Source organism: Salvelinus alpinus, chromosome 24 (assembly GCF_045679555.1).
Source record: "Salvelinus alpinus chromosome 24, SLU_Salpinus.1, whole genome shotgun sequence".
Lineage (NCBI taxonomy): Eukaryota > Metazoa > Chordata > Actinopteri > Salmoniformes > Salmonidae > Salvelinus > Salvelinus alpinus.
In genome coordinates this window covers 32,259,056-32,276,553 of record NC_092109.1, presented here as the reverse complement: position 1 = coordinate 32,276,553, position 17,498 = coordinate 32,259,056, and the positions used below count along the sequence as shown (strand labels likewise).

The following is a 17,498-nucleotide window of genomic DNA, read 5'->3' as shown; positions in this document are numbered from 1 at the left end:
AGCAGGCTTATATTTTGGGTTCTGATGGGGTACAACAGTTTTAGGCTTAGTTTTAGGCATTTAAGTTATTTTTCAAGAATCAATAGATATCATTAATTTAAGTCCAAAAATGGACATGTTAAACTAAGGATTATAGCTTCTTTTTTGTTTTATCATACACAACTTGCTTTGAGTTGGAGAACCACAATCTTGCGACAAATATTTATTGGGTCACCATATGTACACAAGGGACATGCCTGTACAATACTATACAGAGGACTTCAAAACAATTGACATACACAATGCAAGGTCTATGTTTTCTGTTGACACATTCAGGAGTTGGGGTATAAGTGATTCTCAGTGCTGGGGTTGAGTTTAGAGCTGGGACGATAAACCGGAAATGATCGACACCGACTGAACCGACCACTTATCGTGGACTTTTTGCTGATGTCTTTCATTACGATAAGCCTATACTGGAGAAATGTGAAGTTTGAAATTAAATTAGTCTGCTAATATGGGTGATAGTTAAATGGGACAATTGATAGCTACAACATTCAAAGTACTAGTAGTTAAGGTAATAAAGAACTGCTGCACATTAATGTTATAAACGTATTCTATTTTATCATGATATTTTTTTATCATGGATAGATTTTTGTCTATCGCCCAGCTGTCGTTGCGTTTTTCTCTAAACTGCAATTCAGGAATGGCTCTCTCAGCGAGACACGCCATGTCCAATTGAAGTGACAGGACATGAAACGACATTGACCCCGACTGTGGTGTCCTTCGTTAGCGTAATCAAGTGGGACATGACCACGGAGGACACCAATCAGACAGACTTATTCCAGTCTTCAGCTGCTTCCCTGCAGCTTATTTCTTCATCTTCAGGTCAGCTTCTATGGCACAACGGCGCCCCCTGGTGCCCCCATCCTGTATAGATAGGCACAGAGAAGAGATGGGTTAACTCTGGTCCAAAGCAACCAGAAGCTTGAAAAACTAGCCATCGCCCTGGAAAACACAGTCGTTCACACCTGTAACGTGGACAACGGACGGACTGGCCATCATACTTTTGTGTTTGTAAATGAAAGGAAACAGGGTTCCTGGGGCAGCAGGTAGCCTAGTGGTTAGAGCGTTGGACTTGTAACTGAAAGGTTGCAAGATCAAATCCCCGAGCTGACAAGATAAAAATGTCGTTCTGCCCCTGAACAAGGCAGTTAACCCACTGTTTCTAGGCCGACATTGAAAATAAGAATTTGTTCTTTATTTAACTAGGCAAGTCAGTTAAGGTATAAATAAAAAAAACATTTAGATTCAATGCAAATTACAAACCAAAATGCTTGAGTATTAGCTTGTGTGCATGAAAGTGAGCCAATTTGTGTTTTTTTTGCTATATGCCTGCATGTGTGTGTAGGAGTGAGTGAGAGAGTACGAGAGAGTGTAAGAAATAGAAAATACTACCCACTGGGCACAGATGTCTGTTCCACGTTGGTTCAACATAACTTCATTGAAATTATGTTGAAAAAGTTGATTCAAGCAGTGTGCTTCTACACCTGCATTGCTTGCTGTTTGGGGTTTAAGGCTGGGTTTCTGTACAGCACTTTGATATATCAGCTGATGTAAGAAGGGCTTTATAAATACATTTGATTTGTGTGACCTAGGGCCAGAATGTGAATACCTCAGCTGTAGTCTGACAGGTCACAGGATGCAGAATGTGAATTCCCCAGCTGTAGTCTGACAGATCATAAACTGCAGAATGTGAATTCCCCAGCTGTAGTCTTGCATGTCATAAGCTGCAGAATGTGAATTCCCCAGCTGTAGTCTGACAGGTCATAAGCTGCAGAATGTGAATACCTCAGCTGTAGTCTGACAGGTCATAAGATGCAGAATGTGAATTCCCCAGCTGTAGTCTGACAGGTCATAAACTGCAGAATGTGAATTCCCCAGCTGTAGTCTGACAGGTCATAAGCTGCAGAATGTGAATTCCCCAGCTGTAGTCTGACAGGTCATAAGCTGCAGAATGTGAATTCCCCAGCTGTAGTCTCACAGGTCATAAACTGCAGAATGTGAATTCCCCAGCTGTAGTCTGACAGGTCATAAGCTGCAGAATGTGAATTCCCCAGCTGTAGTCTGACAGGTCATAAACTGCAGACCGGGTACTTACAAAGAGAGAGAGAAGGAAGGCAGGAGAGGCCATGGGGACACTGTCCTGTGAGAGGACAAAGGATACAGTCAGAAAGAGGGATCAAAGACACACCCACACAGAAAACAAGGAAAGAAGAGGAGCAGTGGAGCACACATCCCGACAACAGAGAAAAGAGAACTACATACGCCCCCTTAAAAAAATATAGACCCATCCAAGAGAGGGTATAAAATAAATGCACACCACTACTCATGGACACTATAAACACTGTATACGATATAACCCTGTGGGCAAACATACAGCAGCAGGTCAGAACCCATCTCACAGGAGTGGTTCAAGAACTGAGGCAACTTATTTTCTTAAAACAAGTGGGAAACCAATTCCTCACTTGGATTATGAAGACATTGTTGGAGCCATTTTTTGTGATTAACCAAATATAAACATCCCAGTGACAATATGTAACAATATGAACCATGTGACCAAATATGACATTTTGTAGCATAGAAAAATTCAAATACTATAATAAAAATTGGATTTGTCCCGCTAAATCGAAAATAGATTGTCTCCCTAAACCGTGACCTTTCCTGCTATCTACCAGGCAGAGCTCGAGAAACTGGAGAGGAACACAAGGTTGGAGTGTTGCCATGGCTGTCTTCACATACATTATATAACAAGCTGAGGTACACACACAAAATACACGTGCACACAAACTCACACACATACACAAAAAGCCAACAGACACAGAGGCTATGAAAGGATGGACAAGAAAGTGTGTGCGCGTGTGTCAGGTATGCATCAGATTGAGAGTTGTGAGAAATTGAACTGCGTGGACTCACAGTGACCTTTGTCTCACGTTGTTCCTAAACTCAGCAAAAAAAGAAACGTCCTTTCACTGTCAACTGTGTTTATTTTCAGCAAACTTAACATGTGTAAATATTTGTATGAACATAAGATTCAACAACTGAGACAAACTGAACAAGTTCCACAAACATGTGACTAACAGAAATGGAATAATGTGTCCCTGAACAAAGGGGGGGGTCAAAATCAAAAGTGGCAGTCAATGCAGCTGGTGGCCACACCAGATACTAAGTACTGCAGTGCATCTCCTCCTCATGGACTGCACCAGATTTACCAGTTCTTGCTGTGAGATGTTACCCCACTCTTCCACCAAGGCACCTGCAAGGTCCCGGACATTTCTGGGAGGAATGGCCCTAGCCCTCACCCTCCGATCCAACAGGTCCCAGACGTGCTCAATGGGATTGAGATCCGGGCTCTTCGCTGGCCATGGCAGAACACTGACATTCCTGTCTTGCAGGAAATCACGCACAGAACGAGCAGTATGGCTGGTGGCATTGTCATGCTGGAGGGTCATGTCAGGATGAGCCTGCAGGAAGGGTACCACATGAGGGAGGAGGATGCCCTGTAACGCACAGCGTTGAGATTGCCTGCAATGACAACAAGCTCAGTCCGATGATGCTGTGACACACCGCCCCAGACCATGACGGACCCTCCACCTCCAAATCGATCCCGCTCCAGAGTACAGGCCTCTGTGTAACGCTCATTCCTTCGATGATAAACGCGAATCAGACCATCACCCCTGGTGATACAAAACCGCAACTCGTCAGTGAAGAGCACTTTTTGCTCTTTTTGGTCCAGCGACGGTGGGTTGGTGCCCATAGGCGACGTTGTTGCCGGTGATGTCTGGTGAGGACCTGCCTTACAACAGGCCGACAAGCCCTCAGTCCAGCCTCTCTCAGCCTATTGCGGACAGTCTGAGCACCGATGGAGGGATTGTGCATTCCTGGTGTAACTCGGGCAGTTGTTGTTGCCATCCTGTACCTGTCCCGCAGGTGTGATGTTCGGATGTACCGATCCTGTGCAGGTGTTGGAGGTCGATCTGCTGTCCGTCCTGTCTCCCTGTAGCGCTGTCTTAGGCATCTCACAGTACGGACATGGCAATTTATTGCCCTTGCAGAATGCCTAATGCACGTTCACTCAGATGAGCAGGGACCCTGGGCATCTTTCTTTTGGTGTTTTTCAGAGTCAGTAGAAAGGCCTCTTTAGTGTCCTAAGTTTTCTGTGACCTTAATTGCCTACCGTCTGTAAGCTGTTAGTGTCTTAACGACCGTTCCACATGTGCATGTTCATTAATTGTTTATGGTTCATTGAACAAGCATGGGAAACAGTGTTTAAACCCTTTACAATGAAGATCTGTGAAGTTATTTGGATTTCTATGAATTATCTTTGAAAGACAGTCCATGACGTTTCTTTTTTTGCTGAGTTTATATATGCACAGGTATGGGAGCAGTGCATGTGTTTAAACTATTTTATGTCATTGTCTGTAATGCAATTCAACAGTATTACCAGACATACATCTGAGGGAGTCAGGTTCCTATCTACTATCATGAGTTTAACACCATCCAAGCCCATGAAGCCAACCAACCCTATGGTCTCCATCCATGACAACTCATAGTGGAGAATAGTGAAGGATGTCAATGGGGAAATGGATAAAATGAACAGTGAAGCACAGATAATGTATTAAGAAAACACTATGGCTGACATACATGTGCCCCATATAAAATCTAGGACACTGTGTTTTGCTGCCTGCCAATGGTAAGAGACTTGTGCCCTTTCCTTTCCTCTGAGGTTAAATGGACCCCTAATCTGTCTCTCCTTGCATCCCCAAATCCCTACTTCCTTTCCTCTCCTGGACTCTCCATTCTCCCCCACTCTCTCCTCTCCTCCCATTCTTATCTATAGACCCACTACCCCGTGCCGTCCCAATGAGCAGAACACCTTGTCCGAGGGGTCCTGCTTGCGGGTGCTCTCTCGGCCCCTCAGGCTCTTGGCGCTGACGCCAGACTCGGAGGTCTGCATGATGAGCTGTGTGGCCAGGAACTGCTGAATCTGTTCCAGGACGTCCCTCTGCATCTCCAGAGCCATGTGGAACACGTCGTGGTCACAGCTGTTGTACATAACCGCGTTCTGGAACATCAGCATGATGTCCCGCTGGAACTCTGCCGTGGTGCGGATCAGACCGGTCTCAATGTTCTTCTTAATGGTGGACAGGTCCATGGGCCTGGGGTGGAAGAGAGAGAGTGGTGGAGGAGAGATAGAGGGGTGAGGAGAGAGGAGCGTGGTCAGGTTGTCGGACAGATAGACTGAAAGGGAAGGCCAAGCCAGCAAAGAAAGCACCTGTTCCCTATGTCAGTGGTCAGTGTTTACCTGTTTCCCCTGTGTCAGTGGTCAGTGTTAACCTGTTCCCCCTATGTCAGTGGTCAGTGTTAACCTGTTCCCCCTATGTCAGTGGTCAGTGTTAACCTGTTCCCCCTATGTCAGGGGTCAGTGTTTACCTGTTTCCCCTGTGTCAGTGGTCAGTGTTTACCTGTTCCCCCTGTGTCAGTGGTCAGTGTTAACCTGTTCCCACTATGTCAGTGGTCAGTGTTTACCTGTTCCCCCTATGTCAGTGGTCAGTGTTAACCTGTTCCCCCTATGTCAGTGGTCAGTGTTTACCTGTTTCCCCTGTGTCAGTGGTCAGTGTTAACCTGTTCCCCCTATGTCAGTGGTCAGTGTTTACCTGTTTCCCCTGTGTCAGTGGTCAGTGTTAACCTGTTCCCCCTATGTCAGTGGTCAGTGTTAACCTGTTCCCCCTATGTCAGTGGTCAGTGTTTACCTGTTTCCCCTGTGTCAGTGGTCAGTGTTTACCTGTTCCCCCTATGTCAGTGGTCAGTGTTAACCTGTTCCCCCTATGTCAGTGGTCAGTGTTTACCTGTTTCCCCTGTGTCAGTGGTCAGTGTTAACCTGTTCCCCCTATGTCAGTGGTCAGTGTTTACCTGTTTCCCCTGTGTCAGTGGTCAGTGTTAACCTGTTCCCCCTATGTCAGTGGTCAGTGTTAACCTGTTTCCCCTATGTCAGTGGTCAGTGTTTACCTGTTCCCCCTATGTCAGTGGTCAGTGTTAACCTGTTCCCCCTATGTCAGTGGTCAGTGTTCACCTGTTTCCCCTGTGTCAGTGGTCAGTGTTTACCTGTTCCCTATGTCAGTGGTCAGTGTTAACCTGTTCCCCCTATGTCAGTGGTCAGTGTTTACCTGTTTCCCCTGTGTCAGTGGTCAGTGTTAACCTGTTCCCTATGTCAGTGGTCAGTGTTTACCTGTTCCCTATGTCAGTGGTCAGTGTTTACCTGTTCCCTATGTCAGTGGTCAGTGTTAACCTGTTCCCTATGTCAGTGGTCAGTGTTTACCTGTTCCCTATGTCAGTGGTCAGTGTTTACCTGTTCCCCCTATGTCAGTGGTCAGTGTTTACCTGTTCCCTATGTCAGTGGTCAGTGTTTACCTGTTCCCCCTATGTCAGTGGTCAGTGTTAACCTGTTCCCTATGTCAGTGGTCAGCGTTAACCTGTTCCCCCTATGTCAGTGGTCAGCGTTTACCAGTTCCCCCTGTGTCAGTGGTCAGTGTTTACCTGTTCCCCCTGTGTCAGTGGTCAGTGTTTACCTGTTCCCTATGTCAGTGGTCAGTGTTTACCTGTTCCCTATGTCAGTGGTCAGTGTTTACCTGTTCCCCCTATGTCAGTGGTCAGTGTTTACCAGTTCCCCCTGTGTCAGTGGTCAGTGTTTACCTGTTCCCCCTGTGTCAGTGGTCAGTGTTTACCTGTTCCCCCTGTGTCAGTGGTCAGTGTTTACCTGTTCCCTATGTCAGTGGTCAGTGTTTACCTGTTCCCAATGTCAGTGGTCAGTGTTTACCAGTTCCCCCTGTGTCAGTGGTCAGTGTTTACCTGTTCCCCCTGTGTCAGTGGTCAGTGTTTACCTGTTCCCCCTGTGTCAGTGGTCAGTGTTTACCTGTTCCCCCTGTGTCAGTGGTCAGTGTTTACCTGTTCCCTATGTCAGTGGTCAGTGTTTACCTGTTCCCTATGTCAGTGGTCAGTGTTTACCTGTTCCCTATGTCAGTGGTCAGTGTTTACCAGTTCCCCCTGTGTCAGTGGTCAGTGTTTAGTGGTCCTGTTTCCTGTTCCCTATGTCAGTGGTCAGTGTTTACCTGTTCCCTATGTCAGTGGTCAGTGTTTACCTGTTCCCCCTATGTCAGTGGTCAGTGTTTACCTGTTCCCCCTGTGTCAGTGGTCAGTGTTTACCTGTTCCCTATGTCAGTGGTCAGTGTTTACCTGTTCCCCCTGTGTCAGTGATCAGTGTTTACCTGTTCCCCCTGTGTCAGTGATCAGTGTCTACCAGTTCCCTGTGTCAGTGGTCAGTGTTTACCTGTTCCCTATGTCAGTGGTCAGTGTTAACCTGTTCCCTGTGTCAGTGGTCAGTGTTTACCTGTTTCCCCTGTGTCAGTGGTCAGTGTTTACCTGTTTCCCCCTGTGTCAGTGTTTACCTGTTTCCCCTGTGTCAGTGTTCAGTGTGTACCTGTTCCCCCTGTGTCAGTGGTCAGTGTTTACCTGTTTCACCTGTTTCCCCTGTGTCAGTGTTAACCTGTTCCCTGTGTCAGTGGTCAGTGTTTACCTGTTCCCCCTGTGTCAGTGGTCAGTGTTTACCTGTTTCACCCGTTTCCCCTGTGTCAGTGGTCAGTGTTTACCCGTTTCCCCTGTGTCAGTGGTCAGTGTTTACCTGTTTCCCCTGTGTCAGTGGTCAGTGTTTTACCTGTTTCCCCTGTGTCAGTGGTCAGTGTTTACCTGTTTCCCCTGTGTCAGTGGTCAGTGTTTACCTGTTTCCCCTGTGTCAGTGGTCAGTGTTTACCTGTTTCCCCTGTGTCAGTGGTCAGTGTTTACCTGTTCCCTGTGTCAGTGGTCAGTGTTTACCTGTTCCCTGTGTCAGTGCTTACCTGTGAACAATACTGTGGTACCCTGGGGCAATGTCATCAGTCACAGGCTGCAGGAATACATTAGCATACCTGCATCAGGAAAACAGCAAATATATCACTTTCAAAAGCTGAAATGAGAGGCCTGGAGCATGGTGCAGGCAGGATCCTGTTATAGCCCGGGGTTCCATGAGTGAGATTCTTACCTATGATTGGCAGCTGCACGCCATACCAGCATGATGGCTTTTTTCCAGATCTTCTGAGCCTGTCTGGCCTCCTGGTCCTCACTGCACATTGAACTGAATAGACAGAGAAAAAGAGAGAAGGAGTTTTGACCAGATATAGACATGCCTGGTGGTGTGTGTGTGTGTGTGTGTGTGTGTGTGTGTGTGTGTGTGTGTGTGTGTGTGTGTGTGTGTGTGTGTGTGTGTGTGTGTGTGTGTGTCACTCACAACTGGGAGGAGGCAGGGCTGCTGGGGATAGAGTCTGCAGTGGTGTGGAGCTGCAGAGAGGAGGAGGCTGTGTGCAGACTGTAGCCGTCCTCACTCTCACTGGCTGGGGGTTCCAGCTCGGTCTCCCCCTCTGCCTCCGACAGGTAGGCCTCTGCTCCGTCCCCCTCCTCATCCCCCCCATCCCCATCCAGGCCCTCTTTAGTCTCTGAGGCACTCCCCTCCTCTCCGTCACTCACCCCCTCTTCCTCCTTCACGTCCTACACAGGTTCAGAGAGAGAGGGCGAGAGAGTGAGTTGGATGGATCTACAGTGGATTTCAGGTTCTAACACAAGGACAACAGGTATCAGCAGCACAAGCCTATTCTCTCCTCAGTGGGGGGGGGGGTGTACCTTGGAATGTCTTCTTGTCATGGGGCCATCCTCAGAGTCTGAGGGAGAAAGAGAAAGTGAAAAGAGAAACAGGAAGTGATGATGAGAACAGGTGGCAAACGTGTTTACTCAAGAGCTTGTGCCCAAGGCAGGTGTCTGGGCCTCTGTGTATGACTGTCAGTCTGATGTGCCAGGGCTATAAGTGACCTGCATGTGCAGCTCCTTGCTGCGTCCACTCTTCACTCTCACACCTGATGGTGGCGTGAGGAGAGACTGGGCTTCCCTCCCCATCGGCCCCGCCCATGGCCCCAGGCTGCAGACGAGCCCCAATAGCCTGGCTGTGCTCCAGCATCATAGACGAGCAGGAGGAGGAAGGAAGGCCGCTGATGCCCAGGGGGTGTGGGTACCCTGAGGGACAGTTGTCCTGGCTGTCACATGCAGAGGTCCCACCCCGTAACTGCAGGACCTCCCTCTTCACCTCCAGACTACCAGCAAGGGAGGAGAGGTGTGAGGAGGAGAGGTGTGAGGACCCAGAAGGGTCAGACTCAGGGGACTTGAAGGGCCCTGGCTCCCAATGGCCAGACAGGGCATGGCCTGTCTCCTCACACAGGGACAGAGCAGCCTCCACTGCAGCCGCATCCAAAGCCTCAGTATTCTCATCACCCTGTAGGATGACAGGTCACAGCTTGTCACTTTAAAGACACCTCAGGAAAACCTATTAAATGTACTGTTATTAAGAAGAGGAGGCTGATATCACTATGGCTTTATAGACAGAACAGTTGAGTATCAATCCATAGCTGTGTTCGAATACTCATACTAACCGCACTAACCATACTATTTGTGATGTAAATTGAGTATATAGTATGCTTATTGGTCATAATATGGATATAGTTAGTATGCCAAAAGTTCCCGGATGTCATTCTACATTTGCCAAAATACGAAGTATACAAGCAGTGGACACTATTTCACTATTAATCCAATTCTTCCCAAAATGTGCATGGCTTCACAACGTTTATAGATTTGAAGAAAATGGCAGAAAATATGCAGCCCAAGTCCGATGAGAGCGGATACAAATTCATTGCTTTAACTAATTATGACAAATGTTAAGAAAATGTTGAGCAATGTAATAAAGTAATGACTTTTCAAATAAATAATGCTACAAGTTATGTTGGTTAACAATTTGTTCGCTACGCTATCCTTTACGCACCACATAGCATATCATTTCAGGTACCGGTATGTTAGCTAGCTAGCTACCTAAAGAAGGTTGGCTACTAATACAACTAACTACCCAACATTTATTGACTTGATTATTCACGTCATTCTTAGCTAAGTTGTATAGTCGTTGTGCGTTCTCAATGGACACAAATTCACTCTGACTGTCTACTCTGATTTCAGAACACTCTCGTCTTAGTGTGCCAGAGTGCAGAATAACTGATGAATTTACGAACGCTCAACACCCATTGAATATGGCCGGTGTCAGTAAACGTCGGCAAAAAAACGTAATTAAATCGTTTTCTGCAGCACAGTCACCAACGCTCTGGATAACATGAAAACAGACTAACCAGCTCTGCTCGGGCGAGAAAAATGGTCAGAGTGAGGTGTTCTCTCATTGGTGTCTGGAAGTAGCTAGCCAGTTATTTTGTGTGCTTGACTGCCGGTGTTGTAATGGTCAGAACAAACGCTCGGATCAACCCTACTCCTCGGCCAGAGCGTCCAGTGTGCACTCTGAACACTCCGAGTTTACGAACGGACAAGCTGACAATGCTCGGAATTTACGAATGCCCAGAATGCACTCTGGCACTCCAGATTGAATTTACTAACACACCCGAAGTTGTAAAATGTCTAGCTAGTAATTTGTTATGCTAGCAAAAGGTTGCATAGTAACAGCATCAACTTCCGGTAGACAGGCGTAGCGCTAATATGCTCAACTGAAAGGATACCGTTCGTTTACAGTATACTAAAATTAACTAATAGTATATAGTATGTTGTATATGTACAGTCGTGGCCAAAAGTTTTGAGAATGACACAAATATTAATTTCCACAAAGTTTGCTGCTTCAGTGTCTTTAGATATTTTGTCAGATGTTACTATGGAATAGTAAAGTATAATTACAAGCATTTCACAAGTGTCAAAGGCTTTTATTGACAATTACATGAATTTGATGCAAAGAGTCAATATTTGCAGTGTTGACCCTTCTTTTTCAAGACCTCTGCAATCCGCCCTGGCATGCTGTCAATTAACTTCTGGGCCACATCCTGACTGATGGCAGCCCATTCTTGCATAATCAATGCTTGGAGTTTGTCAGAATTTGTGGGTTTTTGTTTGTCCACCCGCCTCTTGAGGATTGACCACAAGTTTTCAATGGGTTTAAGGTCTGGGGAGTTTCCTGGCCATGGACCCAAAAGATCAATGTTTTGTTCCCCGAACCACTTAGTTATCACTTTTGCCTTATGGCAAGGTGCTCCATCACACTGGAAAAGGCATTGTTCGTCACCAAACTGTTCCTGGATGGTTGGGAGAAGTTGCTCTGGGAGGATGTGTTGGTACCATTCTTTATTCATGGCTGTGTTCTGAGGCAAAATTGTGAGTGAGCCAACTCCCTTGGCTGAGAAGCAACTCCACACAAATGGTCTCAGGATGCTTTACTGTTGGCATGACACAGGACTGATGGTAGCGCTCACCTTGTCTTCTCCGGACAAGCTTTACCCCAGTCCTCAGCAGTCCAATCCCTGTAGCTTTTGCAGAATATCAGTCTGTCCCTGATGTTTTTCCTGGAGAGAAGTGGCTTCTTTGCTGCCCTTCTTGACACCAGGCCATCCTCCAAAAGTCTTCGCCTCACTGTGCGTGCAGATGCATTCACACCTGCCTGCTGCCATTCCTGAGCAAGCTCTGTACTGGTGGTGCCCCGATCCCGCAGCTGAATCAACTTTAGGAGACGGTCCTGGCACTTGCTGGACTTTCTTGGGCACCCTGAAGCCTCCTTCACAACAATTGAACCGTCTCCTTGAAGTTCTTGATGATCCGATAAATGGTTGATTTAGGTGCAATCTTACTGGCAGCAATATCCTTGCCTGTGAAGCCCTTTTTGTGCAAAGCAATGATGACGGCACGTGTTTCCTTGCAGGTAACCATGTTTGACAGAGGAAGAACAATGATTACAAGCACCACCCTCCTTTTGAAGCTGCCAGTCTGTTATTCGAACTCAATCAGCATGACAGAGTGATCTCCAGCCTTGTCCTCGTCAACACTCACACCTGTGTTAACGAGAGAATCACTGACATGATGTCAGCTGGTCCTTTTGTGGCAGGGCTGAAATGCAGTGGAAATGTTTTTGGGGGATTCATTTCATTTGCATGGCAAAGATGGACTTTGCAATTAATTGCAATTCATCTGATCACTCTTCATAACATTCTGGAGTATATGCAAATTGCCATCATACAAACTGAGGCAGCAGACTTTGTGAAAATGTATATTTGTGTCATTCTCAAAACTTTTGGCCACGACTGTAGTATACATTATGTTAGTATGGGTATTCGAACACATCTCATGTTTTTAGGTGTGTGAGGCGTAGAAGGAGCACCTTGTCCTCGATGATGGCGATGATGTCCCCCACTGTCTCCAGGTCCAATTCTTCTGCCATGTAGGACACCGTCACTAGGTCTTCTTCTGTCCCATCCCCTGGGCCAGGCTGGGAGGCCCCCACCTCATTCCCTCCTGTACACACACACACACACACACACACACACACACACACACATATATAGGGATTACTAACAGTCTTATATGATTCAAATCCAATCTCTGGGTAAAGACAACAGACTGAGGACATATTCATGGGGATGTGCTTCATGTTGGAGGAGATGAGATGGACTGACAAGTCATGTACAGGAGTCTGACGTTCAGGTGACAGACTGATCACACACTTATGGCCACAATCTGATGACAGACACAGAGGAGATGCTTGGGAAGAAGTGTTGACAAAAAAATGAAGAGAACGGATAGGCAGTGATTGTACAGTATAGAAGCAGAGAGAGGGAGGCAGGAAGGGAAAGGGAGAGACCTGTGTGTAGTGAGGCGGGGGAGTCCATAGTGGGGGGTGAAGCAGCAGTGAGAAGGACACTGGAGGAGTCTGTGCTGCTGGCCAAGGAGTCCAGCGGAGTTGAGAACTGAGGCCCAGCCTCCAGCAGACGAGAAAGTGTAGGGGCACCTAACGCACACGGACACACACACGGACACACACACGCACACACACACAGAGCGTGCAGAGAGAGCAGGTAGAGCCTTGATCTAATCAAAATGCAACACTAAGCAATACTACATTTGAACTATTAGAGATGGGGAAAACATTTGTTGACTTGATTGAACTAATTTATGAGGTAAAAATGCTGTGATTAGTTAAAATTGCGAGCCCTTTTTGTAGGGGTGATCGCAGAATCGCAAAGTCCTGGAGGGACTGAGAAGTGTGAGTGTGTGTACCTGTTGCTAGACTGCCAAGTAGAACAGAGCCTGTGAGCTGTAGGTCATGTGCTATTGTCATATTACCAGGCAGGTCACCATCTCCAACCTATAAGACAAACACAGCACTCTGAAGCTGCAAGAGGATTCATCTGACGATGTGTCTGAGATGTTTAAATGGCTTTGGGTAGTTACATTTTAAAATCTTATAAAAGTGAACAATCTCTATGGAATACTATTTCCTCTCAGACATACCAGTCTGGGGCTTGTGGGTAGGAGACTGCCTTTCTTCAGTAGCTCAGAGAGGAGAGGGGATGGTGGCGGCGTGGCTTTCTGGCCCAAGAGCTTCTTTTGTGGGGATTCATCCAGAAGAGTGCTCAGGCCTGACTCTGCACCACCCAGCCCACAGGCCTCAGTCAGGGGCATGAACCCTGCTACTCCTGGTGCCTACAGAAAGGACGGGAGAAAATGAAGTTGGGAAAAGGGAACAGGGGGAGAATAACATGCAAAGGAGAGGCAGGCAGGCCGAGGAAAAGGCATTCTGTGTAGCACGTTCCAACACATCTAATTGATATCAAATCAAGAATGTTTCTAATGAACTCCAATCATCTCTCTACCTGCCCCTGCCCCTGCCCCGTTCCCCTGTAGCTGACAGGGACTCACAGTCACTGAGGTGCTGGGGTCCTCAGGTGTGCTCTGGGGTGTGTCCCCTTGGCAGAACTCGAGGCTTGGCGAGCCGCACCCCAGGGGAGAGCGCACGGTCACACTGGGCACTCTTTTAGGGGTGTTCTTCACCGCCTGTCTGGCTGGAAGGGGGGTGGGGCGGCGGGGTGAGACTGTTCTTAGTTTGACCAATCACACTACAATTGATCTACTATTCACTTTGACCACCTTTGTGGCTGTGTACACATCTATCTCAGCCTTCGATATACTTTCTGATAGAGCTCCTCATCCAAACCCCTTGGCATGATGTTTTTTTATTTCAACATCCCCTGTGGGTTTATTGAATCATTGAAGAAACATAACTACATCTTCATCAACCTGTATACTATCTGGTATATTGTGTTTTAGAACGTTTGGAGTGAGACATATACAAAGGGGTGCCCATGGAGCAATAGCAGAAAATACGGTTATATTTACTGAGTAGATTAAGAAAAGCTACAGGCAAAAGCAGCTGGTGGTGTGCATGAAGTGGGTTATCTTTTACCTAGATAGGCTGTGTCAGTGACCTTCCTTTTCACGTCTGCCTCGTCCTGTTCCTGTTTCTTCTTCCTGACAGGCACAGAAAGTAAAGTTTCTCAGAAAAATACAAATATACATGTACATCACAGGTGGCTGGTGGCACCTACATTTAGGAGGACGGGCTCATAGTAATGGCTGGAACAGAATACATGGAATGGTATCAAACACCTTATTTACATGTGGTTGATATCATTCCATTCACTCGATTCCAGCCATTATTATGAGCCGTCCTTCCCTCAGAAGCCTCCTGTAATGTAAATAGATAAAGAAATAGTAACAAAGGCTGACAGATAAAAGGGTCATACTGCACAATCTCTCCCCATAGATCCTCTAGCTTGGAGTCCAGGTGCCCGGCTTGGATCAGCTCTGCCTCAGTCTTCAGCTTCCTGTGAATGCAGCAGGTCAACAACTGACATCAGAGTTGGGTCAATCAAGTAGCAGAAAATATCTACTGAAGGTCATTATAGTCTCTTGAATAGATTGTCCCTCTATCAGAGATTGCACACAGGGAAAGTGGGATACCTAGTCCGTTGTCCAACTGAATGTATTCAACTGACATGTGTCTTCCGCTGCCTTAATCGACATCCACGTCTTTGGTGCCCGGGGAACAGTGGATTAACTGCCTTGCTCAGGTGCAGAACGACAGATTTTTACCTTGTCAGCTCGGGGATTCGATCCAGCCCAACGCTCTAACCACTAGGCTACCTACCTACCTGCCACAATCTGTGTACCTGTGCTTCTCCTGTGTGTCTTTGATCAGTCTCTTCAGTCCATCAATCCTCTCTGCCGTGAGCCTGCGGACTATCACATCCTCCACCGTCTCCACCACCTCACCTTTCTCACCACGTTTCCGTCTGGGGAGAGATACCGTGCCATAAACATAAGCCATCCAGACAAGATCATGTCATCCATAAACCAATGCCTCCCCCCTTCACACTAACATACTACCCATGTTCTCCAACCCCCCTCTGATCATAGGAAATGCAACAACAGAACAATCACAAATCCAGCCACACACAGAAAAAGACAGAAAATAACAGTGACTGCTGTTCTCACTTTGGGGTCTCTGTTGTCTCCAGGAGCTCTGAGTACTGGGAAGCACAGTGCTAGAAGAAACATAGAGAGATAGGAAAAGAGAAGATAAGCCAGTTATTTCCTTTATTTCAACAGGCTGCATATATGTACTCAGTTTATTGACAGGCCAGGGCAGTGGAAGAGAACACTGATGGAAAACAAACAGTGCTAGGGAAAGTAGAGTTAATGCAAAGGGCCCACGCCACCTCTTTCACTCAATCAACCCTTGTCCATAAGGTTACTGCATCATCATGGGCACCAAATGCAAATCTCTTTCAGATGCTATCATCAGGTTCTTGTTTGTTCATGGTGTTCATTTATTGGAGCATATCCTACCTTTTGTGAGAACCAATCAGGGGGTCGTCCTGGCTCTGCAAATGGTTTGATGGCTCGACTGACAGACACCCTGTGGGTATGGATAGATATCCTATTTTTGCATCATCACAATTCCTATTCAACTGACCAATTCTATTCCAAAATCTTTTCTCACATTATCAATTGTGTGACAGATGGACTAATGCATGTTTCCATTACTGGAAGTCTTTACTCAGTGAAAGTTGGTGGTTGGCTAAGATTTGACTGGTCTGTCCAAAAACAGAACAGTAACATGATGTTGGCTTAAACGTGTGCTGCTTTACCAGTTCTGGTCCCCGCTCTTCATGACAGAGGTAGCCAAGCACAGCTTCTCCCTCACCGACCATGACTCCGTTGGCCCCATGGAGAGCAACTTGTGTTCTGCAGATAAGGAGTGGAGGGGAAGTACGGGTATGGACAGAGTCATTACAGAACATGTAATATCCAAAAATACAATTTCTGGTAATCACATCCTCTTTTACAGGTCAGGATGTCCCAAGATCCTGCAAAACAAATCCCATTGTTGTCAACTAGGTACAACTATTATGAAATAAACTCTCAGATAAATAGCTGAGGCGGTTAGGCCACACTGAATACCAAGCAAATGTATGGAGGAGGGGTGAAAATAAATGTTGCGCTTCCTAAAGCTAGCTACCATCTTGAGAGCTGTTACAAAATGCCCTACGAATGTTTCAAAAGTCATGAAGCACTCATCTCAACACCTTTCTAATCAGACATATGGAAGGATGAACTTCCGCACAAGCACCTACTAGCAATATTTTGCTAGTGACTTAGAATAGCTAGCTAGCGAGCTACTGCTAACTGGTCAGCTAACGTTGTCTAGCGAGAAGGGAAGAGTGAGCCATTCATTCAAAGCTCATGCCAGCATGGGTAGGCTATTAAGAATTCGCCGATTTGCAATGCCGTGTAACGTTACATCATCCACAAGACTATAGTACAAACGAGTCATGAACATCTGGTTGCCATGCATTAAAAATCATATAATTTGACAACAGACTCATTTACTCACTTCCAACCCCGCTCGCCATCTTCTTGTTATACAGCAGATACTGTACTCACTCCACCCACCCACTCGGTCTACAGTAAACCAAGTTAGATCATTCAGATTAAACAAAGAGAAAATGGGAAATATTTATTTTGCGTAGACTCACTGTGGCTGCCACTGTGCAGAACTGTAATGATATGTACATTATCTGAGCTATTTCATGTTTTCTTTGCATTATATGTATAGCACCGCAGAACGACGAGTCAAATAACTACAGGGTTAAAGTGTCCCATGTCCGACGTTGACATATCGGGGGATTAGCTCAAATGGTAGAGCGCTCGCTTAGCATGCGAGAGGTAGCGGGATCGATGCCCGCATCCTCCAACTGTTTTGTAAATTTACAACAACAAAAAAATATTGTATTGATGAAACACCGTTTGGATTTGGATTTATTTTAATTGCTCTCTGTATGTTGAAAACCAGTTTGCTGAGAAATGTTATTGTTTTTCCTGAGTGTGCTTTATTTTTCTGTATTCTCTTTGTATTATTATTTTCTGGTGTATTTCCTGTGTTATTTGTTGTGTAATTGTAAAATGCAGGGCTCCCTTGCAAAAGAGACCTGGTCTCAATGGAACGCCCTGTT

The 17,498-nt window shown here is 46.3% G+C and overlaps 1 protein-coding gene and 1 non-coding gene across 4 annotated transcripts; one reads left to right on the top strand and one right to left on the bottom strand.

Annotated features, from left to right (window-relative positions):
* Nucleotides 1-189: 189 nt before the first annotated feature.
* On the bottom strand, nucleotides 190-17,140 carry LOC139552648 (bromodomain-containing protein 8-like). 3 transcript variants are annotated; one of them, XM_071364562.1, is made up of 20 exons: nucleotides 16,880-17,139; nucleotides 16,134-16,230; nucleotides 15,832-15,901; nucleotides 15,478-15,527; nucleotides 15,153-15,275; nucleotides 14,727-14,807; nucleotides 14,387-14,451; nucleotides 13,843-13,985; nucleotides 13,435-13,626; nucleotides 13,201-13,288; nucleotides 12,785-12,931; nucleotides 12,305-12,438; nucleotides 8,932-9,388; nucleotides 8,746-8,783; nucleotides 8,357-8,613; nucleotides 8,111-8,203; nucleotides 7,929-7,997; nucleotides 4,913-5,195; nucleotides 2,138-2,182; nucleotides 190-906 (listed from the first exon to the last, which is right to left on the bottom strand). In XM_071364562.1, the coding sequence occupies exons 1-20, from the start codon at nucleotides 16,896-16,898 to the stop codon at nucleotides 847-849; spliced, it is 2,511 nt and encodes an 836-aa protein (XP_071220663.1). In that variant the 5' UTR covers nucleotides 16,899-17,139; the 3' UTR covers nucleotides 190-846. The 3 variants fall into 3 exon arrangements, with proteins under 3 accessions (XP_071220663.1, XP_071220665.1, XP_071220664.1); XM_071364564.1 differs by lacking the exon at nucleotides 12,785-12,931 and having other exon boundaries at nucleotides 16,880-17,140; XM_071364563.1 differs by lacking the exon at nucleotides 2,138-2,182.
* Nucleotides 17,141-17,166: 26 nt separating this feature from the next.
* Nucleotides 17,167-17,239, top strand: trnaa-agc (transfer RNA alanine (anticodon AGC)). The gene has a single exon. It is a non-coding gene; the product is annotated as a tRNA-Ala (tRNA).
* The last annotated feature ends 259 nt before the right edge of the window (nucleotides 17,240-17,498 follow it).